The sequence below is a fragment of the Phallusia mammillata genome, chromosome 8 (genome assembly GCF_965637545.1).
Source record: "Phallusia mammillata chromosome 8, kaPhaMamm4.hap1.1, whole genome shotgun sequence".
NCBI lineage: Eukaryota > Metazoa > Chordata > Ascidiacea > Phlebobranchia > Ascidiidae > Phallusia > Phallusia mammillata.
In genome coordinates this window covers 5,437,925-5,453,527 of record NC_137259.1, presented here as the reverse complement: position 1 = coordinate 5,453,527, position 15,603 = coordinate 5,437,925, and the positions used below count along the sequence as shown (strand labels likewise).

Genomic DNA, 15,603 nt, shown 5'->3' with positions numbered 1-15,603 from the left:
GGCCACAAGTTAGGTCATGACATAACTAATTCTTCAAAAGTTGTGCGTCATAGCAATACAATACACTAGGATCAGATTGCAAAAAGTTTGCAGGTAGTATTTCAATGACGCTTGTACGCAGTGTTATATCTTTTAAAGCAATTGGTCAGTTTTTGTTGCTGATACAAAACCCTGCGACCTTATACAAAACGGGTAAACAAAATTTAATATTCCACATGTGCAAACGGCAATCACCTCTGTTGTAACGTTTAGGAGACGGAAGTGTGTTCCTTGGTGTAAGAGGGTTTATGGTGTCCCAAACTACACAAAAACTAACTACAACAAAACGCTCAGGTCGGAGGACAAGAGTACAATGGGTATTGACGTCAAAAGCTCAAGGCTTTTGTAAGATTGTATTCTTAGTTGATTCTGATCCTATTATTCCAACTAGGTGATCTCCATCCATACTGTTGACAGCAACTTTCGTTAGAGTGCCGAGTGAAAAATATCCAAATTTATCGCATGTAAAATGCACATTTGGTAAGTTTATGGGGGTATCAGACCCGTTGATGCAAATTGCTGGCCGGGAAAATCAATGTCATTTGAACACACAATCATTCCTATATTTTAAAGTAGAAGCATCAAATTTCGGTGTCAAATGTATGGAGCGCTGTGTAACTGTGTTAAAGTGTATATTTGCATAAAACGTGCACTGTGTATTGTCGGATTTCCTAACAACCGGAACATAATTGCTATGCTATTACAGAAACTTTGGTTTCGCTCTTCAATCAAAACTCAGGTTGACAGGAAACCAATACCGGTAATTGCATTAAATTAAAACAACCGCTTTCCGCACAGGAACACAGAATAAGCCTAAATTTCAAGCCTAAACAATTTCAAATATTAGGACATTCGCATAAAAAAGGCTTTTAGCCCAAAATCGTATGTTTAAACAGGGTTGCTGGTGGGAAACCCCGGCGAGCGGAATAGAGTCTCACTTACCTCTCCGGCGGGAAACTTGTTCTCTTTTTTCACTTGACAAACAGCAACCGTTAGCGCCCTGTTGCCAAGAAACAAAGGCGCCTCTGGGCTAAGCTGAGCAGCGAACGGGGGATTAGCCTTCTTAAGCGATAAAAGATAAGTTGCTCGTTGCTCGAAAGCTGCTAGGTTGTTTTATGTACAAGTGCAAAAAGATGGTATTACTTCTGCAAACTTATAGTGTGTTAAAGCATTGAAACAGATGCAGCTGTTTTGTACTAACGTTTTCTGTTACTTGAACAGGATTAAAACTTGCTACTTAAACAAGGGCTTACAAGGCATTGGCTTAGCCGTCGAGTTGTCTGTATTACTGCAATGGCGCAGGCATTTTTTGTTACAGTTTTTACACAACTACTCATGATTTTGAGCGATATATTAAAACGTAAATACCTTAAAAGGTTTTTGTAATAAGTTCACTTGTAGTCAGGTTCAACTAATTTCAAATGTGTTTTGTGAGTCAACATTGCGAATAGGTACTGGGTGCGGATTGTACAAAACAAGCGCACATCTTTCTCCAAATGCGTTCAAGCGTTGAAAAAAAAGTTGTTTGCGTTGCGCTGGGAGCAAGAGCGAGACGGGCCGTCGCTCAGCAAAGTATAAGGTCAAAATCCGGCTTCGCTGTGGTCTGCGGAAGTCTGCACGCTATGAACGACAGGCTTGTTTACTTGCGCGGCGTCTCTCGCTTATCGTTGAGCTGCTAAGCACCTGCTGCATTTGCTTGCGAAGAGATTAGGCTTTCATCCAACAATCAGGACCAAAAACTCTATTGACAAAAAATTACTAATTCGTTTCATTGCAACCATGTAAAATTTACTTTTTTTCGAAATACCTAACTCAATCCGTGTTTTGTGTGAATTTTTTTATGTTTATGTATTCGTGCTACTTAAAAAATGCAAAGCATCGTCATACGTGACTTCATAAAGCTCGTTCGGTCACCACTAAAATTGTACCAAAGTAGTCTCTTTAACGCAACTAGTCTCGTTAATGCAAGCACCATAATATTTACATTAGTGGTTCAGGGTACAAATCAGATCAAACCACTAGGGAATAAATTAACCTTTATCGAGCTGGCGACAGCTGCAATGATTGTTGATTACTTATTGCTAGGACCAGATCAGCAGTTCGGGTCAAGGCATTTTGCCAACATAGACTAAACAGAAACTCTTGAGTTAATGTAGTCTTTAGTACTTAGTCTTTTGTTTTTGGGGTTAGAAAGTAACTATGCAAAAGACGTGCGGTAAAACTCGTTAATGTAGGTAGCACAAAGCGTTTGTGGCCATTTACGAGAGTGGCAAACACTATTACTGAAGGATGGATGTCTATAAATTAGACGCTTGTACCACCTGCGTTGCTCGCTTTCTTATATGCTTCTCGGAATTTTAGAAAGAAAATGATTTGGTAAAACCTGTGTCAAACCTACGCTGAACATAAAACACTAAACGAAGTCCACTGTTTTGAACAGTGTGACACTTTTAACACCGTCGGAGTACTTTGTTATGTTACATTTTTGCAGGCTTCTATAGCTGCTTGGTATCTTAGAATATATAAGTTGCCAACAGCTTGCAGCTAACTATTAGAACACAGCTTTAATGCAAACGGGGGAAGATGCGTTACTTGCAATTGATTATCGCCAAAGTTGGAGTCCTTGTGTGGATCGAATGCACATTTGCGTACAGTTGCAAAGACGGAACACCGAAAAGAGATAAGATGTAGGTGGAAATGTTTGTTAAGATAACAAAATAATTAGTTATTGCGTAGGTGGGGTTCAAACCCCACCACAGGCTTGGTTTTGCTGACCTATGCTTGATATAGTATAATGCATGTACTATATGCATTGTGTACCGTAAACTGTGTAAACGTTTTGGTTGTGCAAAATGCCTATTTATGATTAGTTTGTACGTTGATCCAGACCGAATTCTTGTCAACCTTTCGCCCAAGAAAAGGAACCATTGCACTTTAGTTTTCTGAAATTGAATAAATCTATGAGATATTAAAGGCTCACCAACTATATAAGCAATTTCTCCTTTGCAGGTGCTATGTTGATTACAAGACAGAGGAGATGTGGTGTGACGATTCAAATCTCACACAAATCCCTGATCCAGACACTATTCAGGCTTACATGAATCCAGCTTATAGCATGCGTCTGTTTTTCAACTCAACTTGTCTCGAAAACCTCCAAAGTAAGTTGTGTTTGGTTTCTTTTCTAACTTTAGATCTTTAGCTGACAACAAAACTTTGTGTCGTGGATTTTTATACGTTAGGACAATTTTTAACCACAGCAAGTTAAAATCGCCATTAGTTTAAACACGATCATATGGTGTCAATGTTGCAATAACCGACCTATTCGTCTGTAAAAGTAGGTGTGTTTATTTCTTTTTGTAATACTTTGGGTTGAAGAAAGTGGATTTGAATTGAAGAAAGTGAGTGGATTTTTCTGTTTTTTCCAAAGGCTGACACAGTTTGTAATAAAAGTAAAACCAAATTTATATGTCTTAAAATCGGGTTAAGGGGTTGACCCTTGTTAGGTTGATAGGAATATGCGAGTAATGAGATATTCGTGTTTGATGCTGTAAACATTTGAATAAGGACTAAAATCTTTGTCGTTCTATACACACAAAAGCAACAAAGGCCATTCCACTGCAATTCGACTTTCTGATTTGAATTCAATAAACTCGATTGGTTAACAAAACAATCTAAACCCTGAACCGCACAGTGTGCACAAAGGGTCGCAATTCCATACGTTGGTATAACAGTAAACACCGTGAGGCCATTGTCAAAATCAACAGGGGGTCTTTGAACAGTGGGGTAATAGCAAAAGGTAAATATAGGCGCAAAGAACTACAAACGCCAGGGTACAATCAATTGAAAGTGACTTTAGTTACTTATTTGCATTTTCGTTCCAACACCTGCACATGTTGTAGCATAAAACCAAAGTTCGAGTGACGATAACAAAATAGTTAATAAACAAACTTCGAATCAAACCCCGTAAATGTGTTGCCCTGCGGTGCTAAAACCAACAGTACAACTGTTATCTTAAAATTGTTACGCTCAAAGACCCTGTATCTGTCGATATTGTAATGCATAATAAAGTGTGCTCCATTTTTTCACTAAAAACATGGCCTTTTGCGTTTACTTGCATCACCCTTTCAGTGAGGCGAATCGTAGGCTTTTTTCAGCTACAGTTATTAGTTGTTCAGCAAACAAGAATATGGTGCAACGATTCCGAGGTTCGTGCGCCAGGTTTAATGGTTGAATGGGTCTTCAATATCCTGTTCCGTTAATCATTAATTTAGATCGGTTACATATAAACTATGTCCTGTATTATGAAGTCTTTGTAAAATATTGTTTGCAAAACTCTAGTTTCCACTTCGTATGGCTTCAACAAGCTAAAATCTTTCGCGGCACGCTTCCGCGGACTGAAAATACATAAAACAATTGCCCAGAAATGAATTTTCAACTTTCATGTGATGGGTACACACAGTTTTTTTTTTAAGGTGTTTGAATTGACTTGAACTAAATATATATAACAGAAAGCTACTCGCGTACTTTTTGAAACGCCACTGGTTAACCACTGCACTAGCGGGGTTATCATGCACATCAACATTTTGTTATGTACCGCCAAAACATGATGTGGGGGATACACTTCGCTAAACTCCGTTTCAATGGTGCATTTGTGCTTGTTCCAGGTGATCTGGTGCCATACACTAGACTTCAAGTTCTCAACTTGGATGGCAACAAGATGACACGCATCAGTGCACAGCCGTTCCGCGCTTGCACCAAGCTGACCACCCTTATTCTCTCCCACAACCAAATTGCTCACATTGACGACAACGCGTTTAATGGTAGGTGAAACTACGTTAAGGGTAAAATTCTATCAACTTAAAAGTCCCATGAGCTTTAAGAAATGTTTTTTTTTTCAATTCGAAAACCAACAACATACTATATGCAGTATAACGGGTCTTTTTAATTATATTGTATTTTAAAAGGGTTTTGTGCCAAGTTAGCCCTTTTTGAAATTTTTTTGGCAATACCGAGACATTTCAGCAAATACTTGTGGTCAAATTCGTGTTCTGTCCTCAGGACATAATTGAAACCAAACAAAGAATTCTTGGAGAAAGACTACGAACAAGCGTGCTAAGTTGCCTCGGGCACTATCGGTCTCATGTCTGTGCTACTTCCGTGCCAGGCCAGAATAAAATGTAAAAATAACAAAAAATATTTGATTGGCCATTGATGCAATCAGTAACACGGAACAAGCAATGAAACCAGTAACAAACATTTTTTGGTGGCCTTGGACCATGTTATTCCGAAATCCTAGGTTTAGTATCCTACCAAGTTGCGTTGTAGATGGGAGCAGTGTTTCGTGTTTAAGAATAGACAATACTACTAACTTTTAAATAAAACGTGCTAGTACATTACAACACATAAAACACGTCAATAGGACAAGTCCCATTGACACTTTGGACGTATTAACTAATCACAAAATCCCCAGTCTTTTCTTATCAGCCTAAATTGTGTGCTTTTAGTCTGAATGTAGGGAGAAAATCACTGCACTGTGGTTTCCCAAGTGTTTGCTTAACCTCTTGGTGAATGCTAAGAGAAACTCTTCTCCGTTATCATTGCTTCATAGCAACCCACTGGTTAACCCACTTGTTTTGTGTGCACGAGTTGCAATTTACCTTGGGAAAACTCGGTGATCAACTTTATGTTTGTAATTCCTTATTGGCTTCATTTTATCCTCTAGTTGTTGAATTGCACTCTATGATTAGAATTTAACCCCTTACTGAAAACAAAGATATGCGTAGTACACGTTTAGGTTGTATGAAATTTAAAACACAATAAACTTCAACCTGAAATCACCAAACGTTTGTTTAGTTTTCTACAATAAAACATGTCTTGTAAATCTAATGCAGAGAAGAAGTGTCTTATGTTAAATCTGCTGGGCATTAAAATTTGGCTGAACGAATTCATATTCTATTAACAAGGCTTTGTGTTTTTAGGTTTGACTGAACTCGAAGTCTTGTCTCTAAGCAGCAACAAATTAACTCGGATCAGCGCAACGTTGTTCACCGAACTCGGAAACCTTAAAACTCTTACTTTGGCAAATAACGCAATCGAGGTAATAGAGACAAATGCATTCAGTGGATTGGCAAAACTGAAGAGTTTGGACTTGAGTGGAAACAAAATTCGACGCCTTGATTGGGGTTACGAGACTGTGTTTCAAAATCTGGGGTACGAATAAAGTACTTTGTTCATCTAAACTAGTATTCCTTTATGTGGCCATCGCAAAGTGTTGAATAAACAGGCGCATAGAATTTACTCATAAAGTGAATTTGAAAAGTTTTTATTAGAATACTGATTAATGTTTAAAATAGTTTATGTGAAAATAAAATAAAGTCTTGATTTCGTTTTTAGTGCATGACCACTTTCTACCATTAATAAAAGTTTAACAAAATAAGAGGAAAAAGTAATACGATATTTTTGTATTTGCCTATTTGCAGAACTCTAAATTTGCAAGGGAATCTACTTCAGTCGTTCAATGGGGGCGAGCTACGAGTATTTACAAAACTGGCGAACCTTAACCTGCAAGATAACAACATTTCATGCATTACCGGCTCCGAGAATTTCAAAATGAGGTTCGAAAGCAAAATAAATAAACTTGGTTTTGTTTCAGGCGTGCCTGCAGTATTTTAAAATGTTGCACTAAAAGTGTTTTTTGCAGAGTATTTTAATGTTGTCTATTCAACTATTTGCAAAGTAGTGTGTTATGACGACTTTAAAACAAAAAGTCGTTATAGGTTAGAGCAGGGGTGCACAACGTCCGGCCAAACGCGACGGCGGAGACGAATTTATGCGGCCGTGAACATGTGTGTACATTGAAATACATGGGCCAACGGCTGTGACGTAAACAAAACTCTTTTGCTAGATATTTGAATTTCAAAACTGGTCTGAATAGTTTTAATGGGGGTGGAAATAAATTTTCCAGCACAGTATTCACATTCGTCCAACTTTTTGTAGGCCTTTTATGGACTAACAATGCGAAAAAATAGGCACAATAAGCGTCACAATGTAGATGGTGACTTCATGAGAGTTAGGAATGATCGACATCCTGTTCAGCTCGATCTTTAAATCAAGTCAGAAATTAATTTGGGTTTTTTAGGCGCCATTAGATGGTATATGTATGGGAAACCTTTTTCCTTACATCGGTGATTTACAAATAAAAACAAGAACACATTTTGCGGCCGTTGAAGAAACAAGGATCTGGAATGTGGCCGTCCTTGCGAAAAGGTTGTGCACCCCTTGGTTAGAGCAATGTCGCTTAAATGTTTCGAAAAGCCGCAAAACACTGGACTTTAAACACTCCCCTTGTACGCAATGGAACTACTAGCAAACCATCACCAGCAAGACGCCATGGCGTAAACCTTATCAAACGCCTTAGCACAAGCCCAAACCGCCACTACAGTAAACTTGGCACAAGTACTTAAAACGCATCTGCTTTTGCAGGTTGCTGGAAAGCGTGCAAATGAGCGGTAACCAGTTGGCTAGCTTGAACGCCGATTGGTTCCGGAGCGTTTTCAAACACGGCAAAGAGCCCGACGCTGCAACCTACGTAAACGGAAACCTGTGGAATTGTGATTGCTCTGCGTACTTCTACTGGGTACGTGAAAGTTGTTGTTTTCCTTTTTGGATAAGGTTATTTAAGTGTCAGCTTTGGGGTGCAGACACTAAATCTACCTGCATGTTTACATTGAAATCGGGTTGGTGGAGAATTTTACGCATTTAACCGTTATTATAGATTCAAAACGGTTGTATGCAAACGTTTGTAAGCCTGAATTCTTAGATTGGATTGACGGCGGCCCTATTTACACCCTTTTTGCTGCAAATTTGTAAACAAAATTTATTTGAGGGTAATACATTCAAATACTGGGTAAATTTCAGAATTTTTTCAGAAGATTTACTGTTTGGAAATCAGACTAAACAGGCTACACGTTTTCTTAAAAAAAACTTTTTTTACAGCATATGTTGACAAGCGAAATCGTAACTAAGAAATGGAGGAGTGCGCTCGACGTAGAATGCCGTTTACCAGCAAAGTACCAAGGAAGAAAGCTTAGTCGGTTCAAACAGTCCTACTTCGATGTTTGTGAGTCAAAGGAAGAAAACAAAAACTGTTCAGCCCCACCGACGATCAAACCACCAACTACCAAGTCCTCCACCACCACTACAACAACCACTACTATAGTAACCACCAAAAGTACAACACCAAAAATAGTTCTTCCGAAAATAACTGCTGATAAAATGGTTGACAATAAAAAAGAGAACATGACTATTGTAGCAAGCAATGACAAAGCGCCAACGGGCACATCCCCACCTAGAGAACTTTGGATTGTTATAATGGTTGTAATAGGTTGTCTTGTAATGATTAGCATATTGGTTGCCGTAAAACGCTTGAGGTGCAGTGTAAGTCGGGTGAAACAAGACAAGGATGAGGAAAAACAGAATCCAAATTTTGTTCAGGAAAACCGGGAAGACATAATCGAACAGACAACACCGAATATGCCTCTTAATGCGCAACAAAATCAGTCGCAACAAAATCACGTCTATTCTGATCCCGAATCGAATCCGAATAACAATTGCTGTCCGAAACGGAACCGGAACGACAGCGGGTGTTATTCTAATCACGAAGACGAGGGTTTAAGTTTTCTTTCCAATTTGCAGGATATTCAAGAGGGGGTGTTTGAGCAGGGCGACACAGTTCCCAAGCAACATCACGTGACACAAGAAGGCCACGGATCACCGACGCAAATGAACTCGTTCGTGAAGTTAGAGTCCTCTCATCCGGTGAAGATAGTAATGGAACTTCCTCAAGGCTCTTGTATGCATTGTGGAAATATCAACAAGTGATTTTTCGCCGCTAAAACACCAAGTGACGAAAAAAACGCTTTGTATATTTTTCGGATTTCCGAACGGTTTCGATCCACGGTTCAGTAGTGATCGGAAAAAAGACCCTCGGAAAACAAGTCGTGGTTTGCTTAGCTCTAAATTCAAAACCAAATAATTTCGGCAATAAAGGGGAAACAAGATTAGCAAGCGGCTATTCATGCTCTACTTCTTAACAATGACAATCAAGTTTTAGCAATGACCCCCTTCTAACTTTTTTGTGTTTTTGTTATGGTTATGGCTTTCCATAACGAGCAATTGGAAAACCATAACCATAACAAAAACATAAGAAGTCAAACTTATTTCAAAACACTAGTTTGGCAATTATTTGTAAACGAACCAGTCTGTTCTTATCTTTTGTAAAAAATGCTTCATTTGTTCGAAACTTTCAATGCAAATAATGTTCTAGCCTAGCGGCTATTCTGATCTAACGCAAGCCTGTAACGCCTGCGCTTTTAACCCACGCTATGCAGACGCAAACGCACTGTACTAAAAACAAAGGGGGTGGATCCAACAATTTGTCAAGCAAAATTGGGGTAAAATTAAACTTCAAGGCTTAAATGGCTTTTTACATGAGATGCATCGTGTGATCATTAGATCAGCACAATTTTCACTTAGCGAAACGAAAGTCTTTTCATGGCCCCCAAAAGCTCTTGAACGTTTTGTCCAATTTTTATGTGCAAAGGCGTTGTACAGCATACAGGGATGGTTCCAAAGTTTTCTGAAAAAAAAAACCCTTTAGGATTCGCTCCTCTTTAACTGAACAAAAGAAGCTTTCGTGGTCAAATACAGTCTTTTGTTTTTTATTACCATCTGCCGTTCAATCCGTTGACTAAAATGATCAAACTTGGTAGTTCTTGTGTACTTGCGAGACGACCATGTGTATGGGTCTGCCGTTTCGTTAATGTCACTACTTTCGTGTTGTTTTTTATTCTTGTATAGGTGCTTTTACAAATGTTTTAAATCATTTGTGGATCCAAGCTGGGAAACTATGAACAGTTTAAAGTCCATCAAACTTAATATGTCTTACAACACACATAAAGTACTTCCATTCTAGGTCACATGCTTTCCAATAATGTTGTTGCACGTCAATGTGAGACGTTAAAAACTTAGAGGTGTAAATCAACGAAAAGACGTCGTAAGCGCTATGTCAGCATCAAATGCCTACCCGTAACCGAATCGAATTATTCGAACAGTTGAACTATCATTTTCGTTCTACTATAAACGTAGCATGAATGCTGTGTTAGAGCCTTTTGCTAGAAAAATGCTTGAGTGTCGGAAAAAGTTCCACTTGTCGTTGAAGCCGCCTAGTTGATCAAAGCAAAACTGCTGGTGCGCTGTACAGAATTGCTTTACCCAAAAGTACATCAGGAATATTCCTCTAATTTGCTATCACAGTGCTTTCTATTTACACGTTTTGCGACATGATACTATACATACGTTCAACTAAACAGCATTCTCCAAGTTTTGCTTGGAACAAAAACGAACAGTTTTTGCGTTCATTTTTTATGGCTATGGGTTTTCCCGACGTAATTTCATATTTTGTACAAATCGACTTTCAGAGGCCAACTGTACTTCGAACAATGTTTTTTCATTATAATGCTGAACATAGACCGTCATATCGTATTTTTACTTTTGTATTCCTTGTTCAAATTTTGAGGGTGCTCTACAATCGACTACGTGCCAAAACTATCCATTCGCTTTTTTTCTATGCGACAAGGGCCTAATTACAGCATGTAAACATTTGTATGTTTATTCTGCGTTCCACTAACACTGTATTTTCGTCCATTTTCATTCACAGTATGCTTGTCATGTTAATTAAAGTTCAAATCGTTTTTTTGCCGAAATAATGCGTACACTGCTTCCTGTTTGTTCAAAGTGCCTGTTAATAAACTACCGCTTCCATGCATTGTGCTTGTTGCGGAGATCAATTTAATGGCGGTAATCTGTGCAGTTAGGTAAAATTTAGGTGATACTACTATCCTTTCCGATTGTTGTTAAATTTGCATTCGCTTTTTACTAATTTCTTCACATATACGCTTAGAAAGTTCCGGTACAACTTTATGGTTGGCAGGAAAAAATCTGTAAAGGAGACAGTCGCCATGGTAACAAATGCCCTAAATATACCTACATTACAATTGCCGCTGAAATGGGCATAATAATTGTATACCCTGTCATGCAAAGTCTCATCTGAAATTTGCACATCAAAGCGTTTCAGAAAATTGCGGTTTTTGCATCGCAAGTGCTGCTTTCGCCTGATGAAATAGATCTGGCGAAACCAAATCGACTAAACTAAACATAGATTCAAATAGTTTGCAGTTATACGTAAACCACGGTCATTTCAAGCGCGGATGCTTTGTTTGCTTAATTCCCACAAAAACAAATTACCCATAAAACGCAATCGGTACCAAAGACTGCAATTTTACGGTCAAGTAGACACAAACCAAAGACAATGTTAGTTTTTCGTATGTTTATGCCAAAAATGTTTAGGTTGAAAATCCTGTAAGTATGAGAACACTAAGGAACAGGATTATAATAAATCTTGGTAAATTGTCGGTACTTTTTGCCTCTTAAAGTAAGCAGCCTTCTAGAAACACGTAAAGAGCACTTCTGTGGGAACTTTTTGCTGTAAATGATTAAACTTACCAGTTTATTTTGAACAATCAAAACTTATGTCTGCAGACAAACAATCCGACCAAAAAACACAGGGTATACACTAAAAAAAGTAGAATATTGAAGCGTAGAATAGCTTTAAAAGCGTAGAATATTGTGTCCAAATTTCAGTATCGTATCTTTTTTAGTTTTAGCGCAAAGCGATTGCTCACTGGCTTCACTCTGGTGGTATACAGGTATACCTGAGAAAAGGAAGTTTTTAGGGTTCGCGGACCCCAAGCGTTTTATTAGGGAGTTAAAATACACCTAACTTGTTTTATTTTTATTTTTTTTATAAAACGTGAAAGTAACAGTGTACAAAAGAAATGTAGACTGCACCTGTGTTTCGTCAAAAACATTACCATAAGAAGGCGCGCGGAGTTGATATATTATAAAAGGGTTTGGTACAAAAAACCATTAGGTAATGGCACAAAAGCGATCATTGGATATTATGTACGCTTACGTGTAGATTAGCCAAGCTGGTAAACACCTCAACGGCGCCAGCATAAAGAGCAACTGCTGCGCCCATATCTTAACTTCACACAGCGTGCAAAATTAGTCGAGGGTAAGGTCGGAGCACAGTGCGGCAAACACATCCTTGACAAATCCTGTGGGGTTCTCTTTTTTAAGCCTAAAATGTTTTCAAGCCATAAAGGTAACTCGATATGCTCCATAAAATAACAAAGCACGAAAAACAAAACAAGAGCAAACGAATATGTAAAACAGGTATTCTGGACATGTTCTTTGGATTTGCTGCGCTTGCAAACTAAGGTTTGGAGGAAGCGAATATAAAGTTTCGGTTCCTCATAGACTTGTTGTGTTGAGTTGAAATGCGACCTTGGGTTGTTTTCGTGGAAAGCAACGCTGCTAACTTTGTAAGTATCTTTGCAAACGCAACATATGCAAAACTAATAGTGATTGTTTCTGTATTTGTGCAAATGCAGTAACTGGACAAATCAATTGCCTATAGTTACCAAACACGTAGACCATTATACCTATTTAAAGTGTTCAAATAGCGTTTAACCGAACCTTTTGCAGCATGCATACGTTCCTGCAGACAACAATCGTAACGATACCACCCCCAATAGTTTCGTAAATGGTGTTCCAATGCGATTGTTCAAATTTCGGAAATACGTAGCTGCTGCACGAATGGACGACTTTGTTTGGCCTGGGTTTCGCGAACTACGGTCAACTTGGGCACGTCGACTTTGGTAAACAAGTAAATAACAGGGAGAAGTGTAGTATGGGCCCTTTGGAACCACTGCATTTGTTACCCGTTAAAGAGGGCATAGGGTTGCAACATGGAAGTGATTAAAATTTCGGTTCCTCTTAGATTTTGTGCTGATTGCCAATTCGACCTTGGGTTGTTGCGTGAGGAGCAATTCTGCAGCTTTGCAAACAACTTTGCAAATGCAACATATCCAAAACTATGGCCGAGTGTTAAATTTTCTCTGTTGATTTTAATTGCAATTGGATATAGCCAACAGTTACCAACCACGAAGACCATACATTGCACTATAAAATAGCAAAGTACGAAAAAGAATACAATCAACCCTTGTCGAAACTGTCCTGAACAGGGGGAAACAGAATAACGTTTCGGATTCTCATAGGCTTGTTGAGTTGAAATTCGACCTTGGGTTGTTTTCGAAGAAAGCAACGCTGCTAGCTTTGTAAGTATCTTTGCAAATGCAACATATCCAAAACTAAGTGTTGAATTATTGGTGTTTATGCAAATGCAGTAATTGCAATTAGCTAGCCTACAGTTACCAAACACAGAGATCATCTGTTAGTGTGCCTATTTGATTACAAAGTGTTCAATTTGCCAATGCATTAAAGCGAACCCCATGTAACATGACCAAGTTCATATAGCCTATTATAATAACCGTATTTCTGTAAAACCGTCCCAATGCAACTACAGTAGTTGCACAAATGGAATTTCCAGTCCATCGCTGAAAAGTTTGCGACAATACCCAGGTGTTGCACAATTCAACGACTTTGTATGGTCTGCGGATTCAAAGAACCAGGGCTAGCTTGGACATGTACCACGTAAAAACTTTGATCAACGAGACGAAATAGTAGGTAGAAGTGAAGAAGGCAAACTACTGCGATTAAGCAACGAATTTTGTTGTCAAACTTCTTTGTTAAAATGATAGATATTTTCATTACATTGACCACTCAATTCCAGCAACACCACAAGCCAATTGTCCATGAGAGATAATCCTTAATAATAGGGGGGTCAAAGTCTACAATGTGGCAAAGTAAATTTGATTAGTTTTTTCTTGAAAAAGTGGTAACAGTTCAAGGCTTAAGCAAAATATTTACAAGCGGACATTGCACGTGTAACTGTGCCAACAACATTTGTTAAAAGTCACTAAAAGACGTTAAAGACTTTAACGACGTTTGGTAGTGATTTGAAGAACATAACATGATTTGCAAAACACCTCATTACATCCTGCAAACGTACACAAAAGCGATCAACATAATAAGCCTACAACGGTGGTAATCTACATTCATACACTTTCAGTAGGCAACAATTAAGTACTTTAGTAGTTGACGTCTCTTTGCCTTCCCGCCATTCTCGGGCTATCAAATTTACGCACACAACGCGCACTTGTTTACAGTGGGGAGAAACGCGCGGGGAAATAACCCACTTTAAAAGGAGCAGTCGAGCGTAGCGAAAAAGAACCTCTCTTTCACAAGGTGAATTTTCAAAGCCTAGAATAGCCTGTGCGTTGGCGCGAATAAAACAAAAGTTCCGGTTTATAGAAACTAAAAGTACGTCTCAAGTTTATGCAGATTGGAAGGAATACTGTAAATGTTGTAGAATTTCCCTTTGGCTTGGACTGGTTGTACAAATGTTAGCTTTGATTTGTTGAATGTATTTAGTCACATTGCAATGACTGTCTAACTGCAGTATTCTTTAGCTTTATCCAGATGAGTCTTTTAGGCACTTTACTAATTATTGAATTGTTTAATCGTACTGTTTTGCTACCATTTTTATCTGAACCTATAGCAGTTTTTAGTTCAAGCACTTGCAAATGTAAGTTACGAACATGTGACTTCCTTCAATCTTGTACATAGGCGTTGTGTACATCAAGTTATGTCAATACGTTAAGTAAAATGTAACTAAAAGTTTGGTTTGTGTTTTGCTTTAACGGGTGCGGTAATGTGCTGCCCTAATCGCAATAGCATTACATGCGAATATATCTGGTTGCAGGAAAAAATCGTAATGTAAAAATAAACAGCAGTACAAGGCCATGGCTAAAGTAAAAATGACATTGGCGCAGTGGGAAAAAGTCATATATAATAATAATGCAGTAAAGCAGAAACGAAAGTTAGCCGCGGCAACGGGAAGTTTTAGCAGGTCAATTTAAATACAAACAAGTCAGTTTCGTCAACTGAAGGACCAGGGGTTTTCCAGGGACGGTTTGTAAAGCGAGGAGCTCGTACAAAACGATTTTACAATTTCGGAGGAACCAAAAACTTTCACCTTTGAGATTCCTTATTTGGTATTTCGTTGGACAACTGAGCACCTGTGATACTATTATCTTTGTTTAAATACTAAAAAAGGACATCTTTAAAAAAATGTACAAATAAAACAAAGCCATCACTCATGCAGTTTCAAGAAATACTAAAACGTAACGAAAGCTATCAAAAGATTCAAAAAATTCCTTTGGAAGGCCAACGTAGATTTTTTTAGATTTAAGTCAATTTATTGCAACTTTGGTAGAACATTTTTTTAAATAGCGTTACGATGGCACCTGCTCACAGTTACGAATCGTTTAACATAGCTACGTTTGTGCTATTAATTCTTGCAAATTGTCAAAAAATCCATATTAGGTAGTTTTACCCGGAACTAATTCGTTTTGCGTTAATATTTAAAACCTTCCCACGAACACGTTAATATAAAGAGAAACAATGTTAGTTCTTTGGCCACAGTCATAAGAAATACAGCACTTAGCCAACAGTGGAACTATAAACTTGACCGCAAATGTA

General features: G+C 38.3%; 1 protein-coding gene across 3 annotated transcripts; it reads left to right on the top strand.

Moving 5' to 3' along the window:
* The first annotated feature begins 1,915 nt into the window (after positions 1-1,915).
* On the top strand, positions 1,916-10,886 carry LOC145204809 (uncharacterized). 3 transcript variants are annotated; one of them, XM_080077402.1, is made up of 8 exons: positions 1,918-2,726; positions 3,049-3,197; positions 4,704-4,859; positions 6,018-6,249; positions 6,519-6,653; positions 7,522-7,675; positions 8,035-8,269; positions 8,734-8,833. In XM_080077402.1, the coding sequence occupies exons 1-8, from the start codon at positions 2,623-2,625 to the stop codon at positions 8,754-8,756; spliced, it is 1,188 nt and encodes a 395-aa protein (XP_079933528.1). In that variant the 5' UTR covers positions 1,918-2,622; the 3' UTR covers positions 8,757-8,833. The 3 variants fall into 3 exon arrangements, with proteins under 3 accessions (XP_079933526.1, XP_079933528.1, XP_079933527.1); XM_080077400.1 differs by having other exon boundaries at positions 1,916-2,726; positions 8,035-10,886; XM_080077401.1 differs by lacking the exons at positions 1,918-2,726; positions 3,049-3,197 and adding an exon at positions 3,249-3,437 and having other exon boundaries at positions 8,035-10,886.
* Positions 10,887-15,603: the final 4,717 nt, after the last annotated feature.